Source organism: Macaca fascicularis, chromosome 6, assembly GCF_037993035.2.
Source record: "Macaca fascicularis isolate 582-1 chromosome 6, T2T-MFA8v1.1".
Taxonomy (NCBI): domain Eukaryota; kingdom Metazoa; phylum Chordata; class Mammalia; order Primates; family Cercopithecidae; genus Macaca; species Macaca fascicularis.
In genome coordinates this window covers 134,215,087-134,233,294 of record NC_088380.1, presented here as the reverse complement: position 1 = coordinate 134,233,294, position 18,208 = coordinate 134,215,087, and the positions used below count along the sequence as shown (strand labels likewise).

Below are 18,208 nucleotides of genomic sequence, written 5' to 3'. Positions count from 1 at the left end.
TTTGTTTCTAGAAGGTAAAATGCAAACCAAACTTAAATGGCACCTTGGGCAAAATTTTATCAAAATGTTAGCTTCTTCAAAAGTTACTAAGTAGTCAATAGGTATCCATAGAAGCAGAACGTTTTCTGCTCCCCAACTAGAATGTACATTCCTTAAGAGTAGGTATTCTGTTTTTTATCTTTGTAAAGCTAATGAGGGTCTTACACAGTGCCTGATACACAATGGGCACTCAGTATTGCATGTTCAGAATGAATGAATGAATTAATAAAACATAAGGCAGTATTCAGAAAACTTCATCTCTTAAATTCTAATTATCCACAAAGGTAAGCAAAGAATGATTCGGTAATATAGAACAAAAGAATTATTTGGTAGTATAGAACAATCCAAGAAACCAGGCAGGTCTTTTCCAGGGCCAAAGAGCAAAGTTACCCTGAGAAGAGGAGCTAGGGCAAGACGGCAGCTGACCACAGGGCCTACTCCACTTGACCTCCCAGAGATGTCCTGTGGGGTGCACAAATTGCAGACATCTCCCCAGAGGTCTTGTTTCCATAGAAATATCATCACCAAAAGCTGTGCCCCATAACCTGATATCCTGTAAATCTGTCCAACATACTGAGCAGAGCTATCCAATTCCAAAGAGTCACTGGGATTTATTGCCAAAGATTTCTTTGTAAATGTTAGAGGACATATCATTCTCATATTTTGCCCTCCTTGGTGAGATATTTAAATAAACACATAGTTTCATTCCTGGACTCACTAGCTGGGTATTCTTTGAAACTTCAGTTACATATCACTCTAAGGAACAGTGTGACCTCTGTGAAAGCTCAGGCTTGGAATTCTGTGAGGAGGGTAATCACAAGATTAATGTTTTCCCTATTTAAATCTAATTTCAAATTAAAAATAGCTGCAAAAGCCTCTACTTATCTTAGAGGGGGAGGCAGGCTGGCAAGGGGCAGGGATTACACTGCTACAGAACATCCGCAATAAATCCTCCATGTTTCAGCATTGAATATGTTAATTGGGGACTAGCAAATAGCATTTGTCACATGTGAAATGTGCCTTCCTTTATCAATAAAGTATGTGATTATTTTGTTTTTGAAACGCAAACATAAATTCATTATTTTCAAATAGTCATATTTTGGTATTTAATATTTTTGCAGGATTTTAAGCACTCCGAAATCATTGATTTATGTGCTGAATAGTCTCACTTATTATTTCCATGCTATGAAAAACATGAAATAATTTAATTGACTTTCCCAAGGTCACCAGCAAAGCAATGATGAGAAACCTGAGAATGAATCCTTTCTTCTTCCAAATATTTTGAAAGTTGGCTCATATAAAGAAAAAAAATATGTATGATGAAAGAGCACTTCTGGGAATGAAAAAGAGAAACTTGGTCTCTCAATGCCTAGAGGTCTGTGCTAGTTCCAAAGACAAAGCTTTTATTTTAAGCACAGAGCTCAAATTAATCTTCATTCTAACCAAACATTTTCTTTGTTTTATTCTGAATTTGGAAAAATAAATGAAATAATCATAAAGAAAAATTTTATAAAGTTCGCCCTTATTACTCTAATACTTAATTCCAGAGTTTTGTGCTCTGGCACATATTTAAATAATTTAGGATTTCAGCAAGCTACCCATGTAAAAAATATCTCGTGTAATGTAATATTTATTGAGCCAACATTTATTGTAAACTTATTAGATACTATTCTCACCTTCCCATTTAGTTCTTGTAAAAAACTATATGGAGCTGATGCTATTCATACCATGCCCATTTTACAGATGAGGAAATGAGGTATAAAAATAGTAATTTTCCCAAGGTCACAGAAATTGTGAGGGTTGGAGACTGAATGCAAGCAGGACGAGTATCTATCCAAAACAAAACAAAACTGTACACTGAACAACTGCACAGCCCTGTCAAAAGCTACTTTTTAGCTAATAAATTCTCTTTTCCTGGAGGTTTCATTAAAATGCCAATAGTAACAAGAACAACTTCAGCAGAATGTTAATGTAATTTAGTGTTTCCTGGAAAACCTTATTTCTATTTCTAGAATTTTCCTTATTCCTGTAGACTTTTTCTATTTTCTTGAAGCCTGGTTCTATTTTGTAGATAGGAAGGCATTCATGGCAAAATGAATTCAAATTCCTACTTTGCTTCACATGGACCATGTGACCTGGGGCTTACTATCCAAGTTCTTCAAGTCTCTTTCATATTGGTATTCAGCAAATTGTTCCCAGAATTCTAGCTATAAATGTTTATTAGGAAGTAAAACAGAATTTAGAGATTAGCCCAAACTTAATTTACAAATGAAAAAAAAAATGAGGCCCAGAGAAATTAAATGTTTTGTTTGTTTTTGTTTGTTTGTTCGAGATGGAGTCTGTCTACCTCAGACTCCAGGCTGGGGGACAGTGGTGCTATCTTGGCTCACTGCAACCTCTGCCTCCCGTGTTCAAGCATTTCTCCTGCCTCAGCCTCCTGAGTATCTGGGATTACAGGGATCCACCACCATGCCCAGCTAATTTTTGTGTTTTCAGTGGAGACAGGTCTCACCATTTGGGCTAGACTGGTCTCGAACTTCTGACCTCGGGTATCTGCCCGCCTCAGCTTCCCAAAGTGCTGGGATTACAGGCATAAGCCACCGCACCTGGCCAAAATTAAGTGATTTTCAAAAACCTCTAAGCTAACTCCTTATGGAAACAGTAATGAACCCAGGTTGCCAGAGTCCCAGGCGTGCACTCTTTCACTACCCTGTGCTATCTCTAGCTGGTGAATGAATAACTGATACTCCCTTCCAGGAAAAGTTTTCCTCAGGCAAATAAGGTATGATTATATATAACCAGTTACAGTGCTGGGCAGAGACGTGGAGGTGTAGTCAAAGTCTTTTCGGTGCTAGTGAATTTTAAGTCCTAGACAACGTGTTCAGAGTCCCTTGTTGCCACTCAGTGTTGACTTCCTCTTGCCCATTTGAATCCATGACATTTTAGCTGAGCTCTGGAAGCTACACAAATATCACTTTGGTGGTTTCCTTTTGAAGCTTTGCTGCATGACTTGTATAAGTTGTCATGCGTCATAGGTTCGCCCTCCCTGAACATCTCCATGGAACACCTCCATGGAGCTTTCCACGGGAGCAGTTGCTGACAGTTACTGCTGCCAACTGACTTCTTATGTGCCCTGAGATCTCTGTGGCAAGGCCCAGGACTCTCTCTCTCCTGGCTCAGATCTGTTCAAAATTTTATCATTAATGTGAATAAATAAATAGAAGGCTTGCTGGGCCAATTTACAGGTGATACAAAGATGGAGACTGCAAGGAATATGATAATGAGGGAGTCAGGTATAAAAAGTCATGCGGTTTTCAAAACAAAGTAAGTGATCATTTGATTCCCCTCATTTTAGTCAGACCACCTATGAACTATTATTTTCCTTTCTAGGTACCAAGGAGATGGTCAAACTGAAGAGCATCCAGAATTTTTGATAAGAATAAGAGATAATTCAAAGCATGTGAAAATTATATAGGGTGGTTGAAGGAGCTGGAATTGTTTATCCTGGGGGAATATGATAACTGTCAAAAACAATGAAGGATCTGAGATTTTACCCTACTTGCCGGATAACTAGTTTGCCACAGTTTCATGGATGCTGGCAGAAGACACAAGACCTCTGGGTCAGAGACAAAGGACAGTTTATCATTTATAGTAATCACAACACTGAGTATCAGCATTTTCCTGTGCCAATTCCTTAAGCTCCAGTTCCCACAGGGCAACACAAAAAAAGCCAGATGGTGCTTGCGCACACAATGGGCTGCATTACAGGAGGGGAACTCTGAGCTTAGGAAAACCCAGTCTTTCATAATGGGCTGCAAGCAAACCTGCCCAGCCAATTTTAGGAAAAGGGAGATACTATCTCTAAACAAATCTCTTTGAAAAGAACAAAACGTTGTCAGTGCCTCTGCCGGAAAAACATGCAGAAACAGCAATGATCCATGGAGTGTGACTTTCAACAATAACTATATTTTGAGAGTTGGCATGTTAACGAGTATTAGAAATCTCTGTCACTCCAGAAGACAAAACAAGACTCAACTGGCAAAAATTACAGAAAGACAAATTTGGGATTGATAAAGAGATATTTTATAAACAACAGAACAAGCTAAAAATGGGATGGTCACTTTAAGACCTTAGACATATTAAGGAAGAAACTAGGCAGCCACTTGTTGTTGACTATTGAGGAAAATATTAATATACCAGAGAATCACTGAATGTAGTGGTTATATCAAACTTCTTCCAGCACTCCAGTTATCAGAAAGTAGAGGGAGAAAAAGAAGTGAAGTAACTAGGAAAAAAGGCAGAACAGAAAAGGATAAAGTATACTTTCAAACTTGAAATACTTAATTGTATATTTTCTGAAGTCATATCTGTGTCCCAAGAGGATCCAGATAACTCTTTGATAAGCCATAGACAGAGCAGTATCCAGAGCCTTTATAAACTTATGTTGTAATATCCCTTGTCAAGCTTCTTTAGCTAAGAAAAACAGCTCAATAATCTACTTGGAAATTTTTAAAAAAGAAAAACAAAAAAAGAAACTAACTTTGATTCTTTTTCCTAGATTGATTATCCTGTGTTTTGAGAAACAGAATTTTTGTTAAGGCATTCTCTACAATCTAACTGGAAATACTTCTCGTTGCCTGGACACTTAAACTGAAGCTTCAGAATATTGCAAAAGAAAATACAACATCCATAGGACTTTTTTCAGAAACAAAATATGTCTTCCCTCATCCCTGCCAAAAGAGACTATTTAAGATTATTATAACTTTCATGTCAATTAACAAATGGATATTTTTATTTATGGTTTTATCAACTGGCTCTTCTGTTTGAACCCATTTGCACACCACATATGTAAGTTGCTACAGCTACAACCAGTGGGTGGAGAAGTGGCCATGGTCATACCATATGACCTCTCTGCTTCTCTGTTTCTTTGTGTGTAAAATGAGGAGGTTGAAATAGATGACAGCAATGTCTCTTTCCAGCTTTTCAAACTCCAAAGAACCCAGGAAGAGCCTCTTTCTTAAAAGCTGGCATAAGTTTGGTGCTCTGGGGCTGGTCATAGGGCCTAGAAGAGAATAAGGGTGGAAATCTCTTTGAAAAGATAGTTTAAAGGGAATTTCTCTTACTCTGAAGCACAGAAAGTAGAGAAACATCAATCAGGATATTGAGAAAGGCTGTGGGATGGAGGGATCTCAGATGATCTTGAGGTGCTTTAGAAAAAGACATGAGTATAGTTTATAGCAGGAAACTGAAGGCAAAATTTCCACTGTACTAAATGCAGCTGGGAACTTTATTATAAAAACATGACCTTGGAAAGGACTAAAGACTGGCTAAAGTACTGGGCTTGGTTCACCTGACCAGAGCAAGATGCCATATGGGGAGGCCTCATGTCCTCAGAGCACACCCCTCTCTGAAAATAATTCATTTATTCTTGTTAGAAACGGGAAGTACAAAGTTTAGAGGGTTCTCCTTTTCCATCTCAAAACAAAACAAAACAAAACAAAATCTCTTCTGGAGTAGGCCAGTTGGATCCTGGATTGCATACACACGTATAGTCATTTGGGTACTTTCTGGAGATCACGGCTCAACTCTACAACTTTTTGATTAATCAATAACTGAGATACACATCTTACATAATTTTTCTTGGTCGACAAACATCTCACAAATCATATCTTAGGTTTTATTCAATGTTTTTGGGCTTAGACTATTTATTGAAAATAACCATGTTTCAATATATTTTACATGTCAATTCTGAAAGTTGACATCTTGAAACTATAAGGTTTTTTTAAAAAAGTAATTTATAGTGAACAAGTGAAATTTCTCATTGTACCAAATTTATCAATATGTTCACATTAAAAAAAGCTTCAGTGTTTCAGTAAAACACTGCAATGAATCCAATATAAAAGGAACTTGAATACATATTTTTTCTGCATACATAAACATCTGCTCTCTCTAAGTTTTGCCTCTCAAAATTGTTTATTTTTCCTCAGCCTTAACCCTTAAAAATAGCAAAAGAATTGCCTGTCTTGAAATGTTTATTAATGTTTATTAATTTAACAGCAGGGTCAAGTTAGGCTCCTTCACACCCAAGTTAAACTTGCTTTTACGCAGTGTTTAAAGTATTTTAAAAGGTCTCTTGGAGGGAGAAATGTTGATCTAGAACTTGGGATCCCTGGGGGAATAAAATACAGGGTTGTGATTTCGAGCTCAGGCTAAGAATGAGGTTGCGCATTTTTCTGAATCAAAAGACAGGTCTATTCTAGAGAGTGACCTTGGGGAAGTCCAGGGTTTCTTTCCCCCATCCTGGGATGCAGATATACTTCATAAAGGCCAGCTGCACTCGTTATAAATATCTTGTGAGATAGGCAAAGTGCTGCACTGTAACTCCTTTAGCCAGAAAGCCAGGAAAGAGAGAGCTTATGTGACCTTTTGAGAATCAGTTGTTCACTCCAAGAAGCCCGGAGTAATTAAAACAGAGAGTTAGCACTTCTTTTGGGGGGATCAATTTACTGTGAATAGCCCAAAGCTTTTTTTCACTTGTGATGGTACTCTTGCTCTGGACAAGGGAGGAGGCAGGAGAGCCAGTGAAGGGAGGTTGAACAAGGAGCAGTAATCTAAGAAGGGAAAACAAAAATAGAGTCGGAAATAAAGGGAGGAGTGAAAGAAGGGCAGGCTTTGGGAGGCCCTGTGGCACTTGTGGGCAATGCCTGTGCTCAAAGTCCTCTTAGGGAGCAGGTGGCTATTTCAGCGTGTTCCCATTATAGAAATGGATCCTAGTGTTGCCCTGAGGAAGGGCACGGAAGCTGGAACTGACACACCACTCCTTAGGTCATTTTTTCCTCGTGAATCTACGGTGACTCCCACCCGTGATTTTTCTGTTTAGGACCCTCTGAGGTCTAGCTCTGCCTTTGTCCTTCCCGTAGGAGCTCCAGCTACCTCTCCAACTCTCTACTCCAGCCAGGCTGCACTCCTGCCTTGAGCCCCACACCCATACCTCTGTTTCCTTATTCTATGGTTTTCCCTCTTCCTTTCCTTTACACATGTCTAAACTACCTCCATCAACTACCTCCATCATAGGTCAAGATTTATTTTATTTCATAATAATAACTTACATTGCATTAAACTTTATGCCAAGCACTTAAACATGCACAATTATACCTGATCCATGGTCTCCTGGACATTTCTTTAATTATTTTGGCTACATTCATATTTCCTCATGTTTTATCTCTTGGAGCATTTGTTCACTAACCCAACTCTACAGAATCAACCCCTAGGGATGAAACGCTGTAATAATGTCCACTGTCAATAAACTCCCCAGGAAAAATTGGAGTTAGGAGTTAGGGTGACCCAAGCTGGTAGAATTTTGACTAGTGCTGTTTATATTTTTCCATATTGTATAATAAATTTTTTGCCATGATGATGTACAACTTTTATAATGAAAATTAGCTATTGTGCCACTGCACTCCAGTGGGCGAAAGAGCAAGATCCCATCTCTTAAAAAAATAAAAATAAAAATAGAATGTAAAAAAAAAATACATCTCTTAAAAAAATAAAAATAAAAATAGAATGTAAAAAAATAATACAAATTAGCACACATATTAAGCTTCCCAGTTGATTCTGATGATTTGGGAACCATCAAGTCCATGTTAGTCATTTGAACAATGATTCAGTCATATGCCTTTTTAAATGTATTCTCCATCCAACAAGGTAGAAAAGTATTCAACATTAAGAACTGGCCCTTTCTGTTTTCTCTCTCTCTGGAGCTAGCAATTCCAGGCTCAAAGCAGGAGCTCCATAAATACATGAGTGGGTTTGAACAGACTCTAACAAAAATATGAAAAAAATTAATGAGGACATACACGACACAGTACCTTTGAAAAAAAAAAAGAAAATCTTACAATTAATAGGTTAAAGAAGTGTGCTTTTTTTAATTAAAAAAGGTAATGACTAGCTGAGGAGAAAATTAGAAGACAGAGATTATAAATACAGCCTAACAGGGTTGGTTTAGGCTGAGTTATCTGCAGAGTTGGTTTAGATACAAGTTTTTCCTTCCAATAAAAGTCGAAATAAGAGGTATTCACATCTCCCTTTTTGGTGGTCTTAAAAACTATCAGTTTTATCTGTGCAGGACAATTTATAGGCGCTCTTCTTGAAATGGGAGAGGGATGAATTAGATGACCTTTCATGCTGTTAGCGCTTTTCTCCTCTCTTGGAAAAATGTTAAGCCTCGGCACTCAGTACCAGGTAGCACCCTCAGTGCATTAGTTCTGGTGAAATAAGAGAGGAAGCATTTCTGTTTCTTGAAAAGTTTTATTTGGTGACTATATACAATCATAAATACACATTCCTCTGAAGACTATAAAAGTCTTCTCCTCTAAACAATTAACTTTTCATTAAAAAAAAAAACTTGAAGCTGCACTTGCAGCCTATTATTTAAATCATTTGTGTAAAGAGTAAATTCAAGTAATGTATAGCTACCTCTACACATGTTATTAATATGAATATATATAATGTAGTTGGCTTGGTAAATAGTTTTTAAAACTCTGTAGCCTTTGAATTAAATTTTACTTGAAAAACAAAACACAATTCTCACTCACTCACATTTACCAAGGACAGAACCATCTCTTAAGCTTTGCCATTGCTTCCCAATGCTCCCTGCTTTAGGAGAAAACAAGGAACTACTTTGGGTCCATTCAGCGCAATCTTCCTCATTCTGCTCAGGACCCAGATAGATGCGCATGAAATAAAAGAAATATAGACATAATTAGAGCTAGGAAATCTCTTCCTGATCTTGTCACCAGATTCATATGAGATCCTTTCTAGTCTTTTATACGTTAGTCAGATCAGGTGGTGTTTGTTTGATGGCAAATCTATGTCAGTATTGATGCTCTTGGTTTCACAATCACACAAGTTTAAGAGTATTCATTCATTGAGCAAACATAAAAATTTAAACCTTCTTATGTTGGGTTAGTTATATAAATGTCCATTTCCAACATCCTCAAATGCCTTTAATCCAACTGCATATTTATAGAATAATGGATTATGGTCCTGGGACCAAATATTGTTTAAATTTGATGTGTTGAGAACACTACATAAAGGGAATCCTCGCCAAGACACCAAGCACTTCATCTCCTCAGGAGGAGATCCCGCGCCATCCCTTCTAAGCAAGGGCATGATCGAACTGCCCTTTCTCCAGGCCTTCAAGTCCATCAGCCCAGGTAGACGTTGGCATGCTTCGATATGGATCCAAAAGAATCCGGAAGCACCGGACAATGAGAATGCCCAAAAAGATAAACAACAAAATCACAAAAACAAATGTCGTTTTCTGCTCCAGGGACATGCTAGAATCTGCTGATATGTTCCCAAGGGGCACTAGGGATGAAGGGATGGGCTGTCCTCCATCCATGGTCCAGGGAAGCCAGAGCACAGGATGTCCTGGTTTCCTTTTTTTCCATCATCAATCTGCAGAGGTCATGGTGGCTGCACTCTGGAGAGGCTGAGTTATCTGCAGGGAAAAAGGAAGGGAAGGGAATACCTATAAAATAGCCTTATTTTTTAGGTTCACAGTCCTATTTTTTAGAGAGAAAAAGAAATCTGTAAACCAGCTTTCTTTTTCACCAGAGATACTCAATTCTGGGGAGAGATATTTTACTCTTGCATGAAATTACCAGATTGTTCTCAGAAGAGCCACCTGGGGCCAGGAGGGATGGGCAGGGAATACAACTATAATATAGAAGATAAGAAATGTGCACAGTAATATTGACCTCAGGGTGTGCTGTCGACTTGACATCCGAACCCAGCCTCCCCTGCCAAGTCTCCTTCAGCTCCGCTCCACTAATATTACTCTCACGTTGTTCTTATGATAGCACCATTGAGCGAGCCTCAGCCAGCACCGTGGCTAAACTGACACACGTTAGCCACTTTACTGCGAGCTTCATGAAAGCAGGGATCTCTGTAGCCCCAGTGCAAGGAAACTGAGGCTAGAAAAGGTGGCTAAAATAGAAACCTTCTCCAGGAGCGTCAGGTTCTGGGCTCTGGCCTCCACTCTACTGTAAAATAAGTGTGGGACCTTGGAGAGGTCACTAAGCTGTAAAAATGCAAGTAGAAATGCCTGCATCTTTCATGGTGCTGTAATCAGGATGAAGAGCTGTGAAAACCCTTTGAAAAGTATACAAAAAAAAAGAAAAACAAACAAAGCCAAGTGTTGCTTCGTCTAAGATACAACTAAGGGAGCTATGCTGCTTCTCCTTTCCTTTCTACTGCCTGAGCCAAGGGAGAACGGAGGTATCTCAGACTCCCAAACCATCAAGTTACTGTTGCTTTTTCTTTTTGCCTCAGAAAACAAAGACCAGGTTCAATACTTGACCCTTGGAAGCACCTAGAGAATTAAGCCAAGAGAAAGGAATTGATCGACGCATATTTTCAAAAGGATAGTTTTCCTTACAGTGGTTTCCTACCATTTAAGACTATTTGGTACAGAGGAAGAGAAGGAAAAGGACAAGCTAACACACTATTTTAATTTTACTGGTGGAAAAACTTAGATATATAGATATTACTGTATAAATATACAAGTATATATTACCATAGAAATATACAAGTATATACATGACAAGTATACACAGAGGTCATTAAAAGCTTCAGATACTGAAGTAAATCTACTTAAATCACACTGTAAACAAAAGTATATACATTAGACACTACTGTATAGAAAATTAAATAACATTTATTATGAATTTGTTTATAATAAAAATTACACAGCACAGTAACTAACTATGGAAATTAACAAGGACACAAAATAAATTTTGTTCAATGAAAATAAACAACCAAATAAAAATAGAATATGTGACCTAAAGTATCAATACAATGTTTCTTCAGTTAACTTATAATCATTGCCTTCAAGTACAGCATTAGTAATCATAGTATAACAGTCTGCATTATATTGACACTTCAAAGTCTATAAAATCACAGTTTAAAAAACAGTTTATAAGGGGGATCTCAGCCAGGATCTGGGAGGAAGGAGTTACCAGTTGGGTAATGCATCATTTTTGCAGCTCTATCACTTTGAATTTTTTTAAAGGCTAGAACAGTTGCAAAACTCATTTATAATTCATGTTTGTTTTGAAGTAAGATTGGGATAAAAATTTGACTGCATTTTAAATAAATAAGCTCTTTAGGAATTTAGAGGATGTTAATGCACTGGCTTTTGTTTTGGTTTGCTTGTTTCTAAGCACCCTCCCAGCCTTGGGTATTAATTCCTTGTGGGCCAGGAAAGGAGTGGTAGAAAGGGAGGCCAGAGCCTCCAATGCAGGTCTCCTCAGCATATCAGACAGGGCCTCCTGTGTCCACCAAAAAGATTCAAACTATACTTAATCGTATGAAACATAAAATTATCCAAGGACTGGGCCAAAGAAAAGCCCACTGATGACAGAGGAGCAGATGCTGAGGCCATCCCTGACCTGCTCCTTCTGCTTTTTCATATCCTACTGAGGATCCTCTCACTGTGATCCCTGCTCTCTTTGCTGGATTATCAGAATCTCATTCCATGTCCTTTTCCCTCCAACCCAAATGAGGCCAGAGTCCTGTTCTTTGCCCATTCTCAACAGAGCTGAGACAGGAAGTTCTTTTTTTTTTTTTTTTTTTTTGAGATGGAGTTTTGCTCTTGTTGCCCAAGCTGGAGTGCAATGGTGCGATCTCGGCTCACCGCAACCTCCGCCTCCCAGGTTCAAATGATTCTCCTGCCTCAGCCTCCTGAGTAGCTGGGATTACAGGCATGTGCCACCATGCCCGGCTAATTTTGTATTTTTAGTAGGCCGGGATTTTTCCATGCTGGTCAGGCTGGTCTTGAACTCCCAACCTCAGGTGATCTGCCCGCCTCAGCCTCCCAAAGTGCTGGGATTACAGGCATGAGCCACTACGCCCGGCCATTTTCAGAAAGTTCTTTAGGAAAACACCACATAACCCAAGAAGGAAATATAAGAAAAAAAAGACCATTAATGGTATAAATTGACATAAGGATTTCTGGATCTGTGAAATCCAAAAAATCAGGCAAGAACTAGATAGAGAACCTTTGGAGTCCTTGAGAATGACCTCCTCTGCACAAGCAGGCTGACTAGTACCACGATACTTTTGCTCAGTCCCTCCCTTCCCACCAGGGGTCTCCACTTGATGAGCAACATTGTGAGCCCAGGAGCAGTCTTCCCCAGCCTTCTCTTCCATACAGGGCAAATGCCAGATCCTTCTCTCCTGGATCAACTGTCATACTTTCTAGGCTTCACCCACAACTCAGGATTTAGAGAGAGCAAACCATTCATTTGGGGGCTGCAGTGACAGGCAACCATTCCAGAAATTCCAGCAAATAACTTATTCATCCTGATTCAGATTATCTGCCAGATCTGCCTCTTCAACCACCCTGGGAATGACTCTGGGACTCAGATTCTGCATGAGGATGCCAAGTATTAGAATGATTTTTAAAATCAGTTTTATTTTGAAGTTTTACCATCCTCTACTGATTAAAAGGCAAGGTACAAAGGAAGGGTTAGCCCTCTTTGCATTGAGAAGCCTCCTAAAATATAACTATGTGTATTCTCCAACGTCTTCATCACCAAACCCTTCCTAATATACCAAATTATGAGCAAATAGAGGTCAAAGAATTTTTTAAACTCTGTAGCACATTTAGAGTTGTAAACCTCTCATCCCCCAGCACACTGTGGTGCCTAAGTTCCTATAAAAATAACTGCTTTTAGTCAAAGTGTCAACGTCTCCTATTAAATTGCAATATTTTACCTAGGAAAGTGGCACATTAATGTGCTAGCAGGAATTTGTGAGGACTGTTCCCGCCTGAAGGAGGGGGAAATGTGGTAAGTAGAAAGGCGATTGAAGGAAGACCTTGTTGGGAATGAGGGACTCCTGGACAGGACAGGAAGACAGGCATGGTGGTGTGAGCAGGGGGCCCACTGGAGAGCCTTGGAGGAGGGATGAGGGATGGTGGGTAGAGACAATCAGGAGATGGTTGCTAAAGGGATAAAGAGATCCAGAAACCAGTGCTGACTATTTCACAATTTTTCCCAGGACTGATTGAAACCCCCGGAAGAGTCTGCTTGATTTTAAACCTGCAATCAGCTAATCAATAATTTACCAATATAGAAAGCTCCAACAGCATGTATAAGTTGAAGGACGCATCAGCTATTATAAGGTGGAGAAAAAGAAATAAATGTAGTCATTTTGCTACCACAATACAAAAATATCTCAGGACATGTAAATTTTTTAAATGACTGTCTTGCAGTAAAATGTCCCTTTTTGGTAAAAATGATTCTTAGAAAATGTGCAAGGTTGCTTTTCACTGAATAATGACATCTGTCTTTTAGATGACCAGGGAAATCTGTGTAAGTCTATTATTTCAAAGGATTTTGACACTACCATCAGAAATCTTCATAATAACACATGGCAGCTATTTTAAGTATAAAGAAGGACCACAGTTACTCACGGCCGTTTTTTAATCCTGACAGACGTTCCCCATCACACAGTACATCTGTGTCTTCCCTTTGTCAGGTCCATTTGTGGGTGCTCAGGAAATAAAGCCTAATTTTAATACTGAAAAATTAAAGAAAACCTTAATTAAAAGATACCCTTTTCAAAAGTCATATAATACATTCCTTTGCTCGAGTCAAGCTCCCTTGTGATATTGACAAAAACAGAAGACAACCGTAATGACTTATGAAGTCCAGTGAGCACAGTCGTTACAGCCACGGTCATTCGCACTCTCAGCCGCTCGCTTTAGTTTGAGTTATTTTCAAAGTGGCTTTCCTCTTCCCTTGCCCATACTTCCTACACACTGCATCTTGATTCATCTTTCTAAGCCCAGACCTCACCACTTCTTCCCTCAGAAAACCTTTGCACCCCAGTGTCCACGGCCCATTAACCCCCTTGTGGGCCTGATGCCCAGATGTTTTCTGGACCACAAATTAGGACCTACGCTGACAATGGAATTTTTAAGATCGGAGTTTTATTTTTATAAGTTTAGGAAGGAGCCAACACCAAATCACATTTAGTTCTCAGTAAAATGGCCGATGTGTCGATCAGAATGAACCTCCATGTAACTGAGTGTTGGACACCTGTGGAGAATGTCCTCACTTTGTCTATTTTTCAGCTTGATCCAATACCTGCTGTGCCCTGAATGCCTCCAGGTTTCCTACCTCGTAATACTTGCCTCCTCTCCTTCTTTCCATCTGTGGAGAGAAAGAGAGGAGGCAAGCATAATGAGGCAAGCATCTTTCCTCTCCTTCTTTCCATCTCTCCCTCCCTTAGGGTTCACACCAAATACCCCCTTCTCAGTGGGGCCTTCTTTGTCTGCCTTCACTAAGGATGGGGTGTTTTCCACTCCATCTCCAGAGACATCACCAGTACTCTGCGGCAGCACTGATTACAGTGCAAGTCTTGACGGTGTTTATCTCCACCTTATTATACAATAAGCTCCTTGAGGAATTATTTGCTGTTCTGGGATCACTGCCTTTTTAAATATAGGTTAAATCAAATCTTCAACCCCTTATAGTCCAGGGAACTGAATTCAAAATCCAAGGCGCCAACTAACTGATGCAGAGAGGAAAAACAAAAGCACAAGTCATCCAGCCAGACTGAGGTGCTAGACCATCACATTTGAAGTGAGTCTTATTTGAAAGAATCACAGCTAGTTCAAGTCACAATGACACGTTAAAACCACAGATCTTGTCATTTGAAGAGCCATAGTTATTTGGCTCTTTAAATTTTCCTTGGCCTCCGTGTTGATGGGTGGATCTGAAATATAAAAATCAGCCAGAGATAGACAGTTACCCTTTTATTTAAGAAGTCAATTTTTTCTTACCTAATCTACTTTTTGGTGGGGAAGGGCAGCCATTTAAAATATCCTGAATCCAAATGTCTTACACGAAAACTATTAATGTCAACATGTACCCTTCTCAGACTTGGATCCCTTGGACATTTTATTTCATTCGCATCTCATTATACAATTTCACAGTAAGGAAAAAATACTTTCTCTTAAGAAAATTATCTTAAAGCAATGATATGTTTCTTTTCTTTCTTTCTTTCTTTTTTTAGTGACAGAAACAGAATTACTTAAGTGCATTGGACACCTTGTTCTGTGGAGCCACACACAAGGACTTGATTCTACATGTCATCAACTCAAGAGCCCACCCTTTTGCAGTAGGGTGCAGTGATCATATTAATAGTTACAGTACCTGTGTAGTCCTGCCTGGCACATAGTGGGGGTTTGATAAATAGGTGGGGATGAATGAGTGTTTTCTCTTTACACCATTTTTGTGCAAAATGATAAATATTTTTCATTTCTATTATGTGATCAAGCACACTAAGGTATGAAAATTATAAATAAACTGCTAAGAATTATAAAAATCAGTTACCAAACAGGTAGCGCCCCCCACACCCACAATCCCACCGCCAAAGGATGTTAGATCCCAAGTTTTTCACTGGCATGTTGGAATGAACTGAAGGTGTTGTCCCTCAGGTGTTAATGGCCTGTAGGGCACAGTGAAGCAATGCTGTCTGTATTTTAAGTACTCCTAAACCATGTAATTGAGGTACCTAATTTTTAAAACTTCTGGGTCAGAAACCTAGTTATGTGACTTGACATGGTTTCAAAAGTAGGTGTCAAAACAGCCCATCCATTGAGCAAGGACACCCATGGGCTTGTCCAGTTTCCATTCACATGTGATGGACAGGACACTTTATCCTACAAAGATATACTATGAACCTTATTTATATTTATCTGGCAGACTAGCGAGACCAATCTGTAGACTTTAACAGGAATGGAATTGCCTAGCTAGGCAGGACTGAATTTGCAGTGACTGGCAGAGACAAACTTACTCAAAATGCTGCATTATTCTGCAACAGTTCTGAAGTTAACTGTGGAAATGTTAACATGGCTTTGAATGATTCAAGTAATACACATCCTGATACTGAGCCTAAATAGAATCCCTCTCTACTTTTAGCACTAAAGGAAGCCTGGGCTGCATTCCTGTTTGTATAACTGTAGTCTCTCAAAGTACATTTCATTCTCCAACCCACTCACCCACCCTAGATGTGTAAATCTCCCAAATGATCCTGTTATCCATCTCCACCACAATTGTGAGCCATCTGCATAAGCCACCTCATTATCTAAGCAACGGAATCACCACATAAGCAAATATTATTCCCCTACAAATCTTTTAGAAATTCTGTGTGTTATTCTAGTGAACAGTAAATACAGGATATACACACAAAGATATAAAATATTTCATATAAATTCAAATAATTCATGGCCCTCTTGTTTACCAGCAAAGAACTTCAGGTAAAGATTTCCTGGCTCTTTCTAGGTGTTTCATAGATTTTAAATCCTCCCACTCCCCTTGTTTTTGGCTCATATAAACACACGACAATGTCTATACGGTTTTTTTTTTTTCCAAGAACAGTCCTCCTGTTCCAATTCAATAGCCCTGATGCTTCAAAATTCACAGGACAACTAAGGGTAAATATTATTTTATACTCTCAAAACATAGACTCAAGTCTACTAGGGGAAAGCCTACGAACAATGATTTTATAAACATGAGGATGTCTTCAGCTACAAATGTCAACAGGCAGTTTCAGAACTGTTGCCAGCCCCCACTGCTGCACTGGAAGTCTGTTCTCTGCTTGTTCCTGCAAAGTCAGCCTGCAGACACGTCTGCTTGGGCTGGGAGTGGACCCTGTTATTCTCAACTCGCTGCTGCTTGTAAGCTCTGGGTCAACAGGAGACCTTTCTCTTCAGCCTCAGCCCCAATCTCAGCTTTACTTCTTCTCCATCTTCATCTTCCTCCTAATATCTGCTTGAGGAATTTTTAAGAGACTGCAGGGCAAGGCTGCTGCCTAGCTGAGAACATCAGAAAATACCATGAGGGTGCTCAGTCAGGAACCAGTGGTGTCAGAAGGCACCCTTAGCAAACTGGAACTTTTAACTTCAAATCATAAGCCCTACTGTTTCACTTGGCTTTCTTTGTCTTTCTTTGTGTGTTTCATAGTGAAAACAGCTACTTGCTGATACCTCAAAAGGCTAGTGCTGCACACAGCTTATCAGCCAAGGACAGTCAATGCTATCAATAAGAGTGGTTGAGTTGTGATCCTTTGTAAACAAATCAGAACATCCTCGTTACATTTTGGAAGGTTGGACGTTTTAGGTGACTGAAAAAAAAATATGATAATGGGCAAACAGCTTTCAGAAATAAATTACTGCAGCTTAGGAAAGAAAAAAAAGCCTGTTTTACTACTTCTTCATCCAGTATCAATAACATTATAAACTTAACCATGCTTTAAAAATAAAGGCATCATTACATTTTACCCCCTCTCTTCTCAACTTTATCTGGCAACTGTTTAATTAGACTTATCTAAATTCAGAACTATGATCCGAAAGGCATGTATGCGATGATTGCTCATGCATCAATTGTAAAGTTAGAGAAAAGCATTTAGTTAGCCCGTCAAAGATACAGGTTGGGTCAAGTACCTGGCTCTGGCTGAACAAACACTTGATCCATGTCCTGGTGGAACAGTTACAGGTAGTTACGAGCCTCTTTAGTTTCCATTCTTCCCGACCACGCTGTGTGAAAGCAGTAGACAGTGGTAGCTGCAAGGCAGTTGATGGCACACCCCAGGTCTAAAGCTGTTGTTTCAGGCTTAGAAACTTCCCATTAAAACCCCGAGTTAAAGGTGCACCGTCTTTCTGTATGAGGCATCGTTAACGGCCAATACTGCTGCTTCTTTGAGGTGAGCCATGATTTCAGTTCTGCCTCAGCAACTCTTCAGAGGATTCTGCTTCAGTGAGTAGAGGCAGTATCCTAGCAGTGTGTCTGAAATCATCTTCAAGAAAGCATTAACATTCAAAAGGAGTACCGGGGGGGAGGAAAACATCACTGGGCATTCCCATACCTTTTCAAAATCAAAGCCATAAATCTACCAGTGCTCTGTCCTCTTTATTGATTGTTGACACTATTCCTCTTTGGGAGTGTCAATTAGCACCTCGCAGCAACCCTTCATATTGATTATAGTTGATGACCTTCAGGCCAACTCAATTAATAGGAAGACTTCTGGAGAAGGGCATCAAATTAGCATTTGGGAGAGAAAGAAAAAGCTCATTTTCCTAAAGAAAACGAAAGTG

At 39.3% G+C, this 18,208-nt stretch overlaps 2 protein-coding genes across 2 annotated transcripts in view; both read right to left on the bottom strand.

Annotated features, from left to right (window-relative positions):
* The window catches only part of CCDC192 (coiled-coil domain containing 192), a 309,467-nt gene extending 291,603 nt beyond the window's left edge, over window positions 1–17,864 (bottom strand). Inside the window, exons 1-2 of the mRNA XM_065546710.1 lie at window positions 17,558–17,864; window positions 13,520–13,626 (exon numbers count right to left, since the gene is read on the bottom strand). The gene's annotated coding sequence lies outside the window, so the exon portion shown is untranslated. The remainder of the gene's footprint in view (window positions 1–13,519; window positions 13,627–17,557) is intronic.
* CTXN3 (cortexin 3) lies at window positions 8,327–17,864 on the bottom strand. Its single transcript, XM_005557673.5, has 3 exons — window positions 17,558–17,864; window positions 13,520–13,626; window positions 8,327–9,541 (listed from the first exon to the last, which is right to left on the bottom strand). The coding sequence occupies exon 3, from the start codon at window positions 9,440–9,442 to the stop codon at window positions 9,197–9,199; it is 246 nt and encodes an 81-aa protein (XP_005557730.1). The 5' UTR covers window positions 9,443–9,541; window positions 13,520–13,626; window positions 17,558–17,864; the 3' UTR covers window positions 8,327–9,196.
* Window positions 17,865–18,208: the final 344 nt, after the last annotated feature.

Bases quoted from the DNA above. Each gene is read 5' to 3' on its own strand.
- CTXN3 (XM_005557673.5), bottom strand. From the start codon at position 9,442: ATGGATGGAGGACAGCCCATCCCTTCATCCCTAGTGCCCCTTGGGAAC.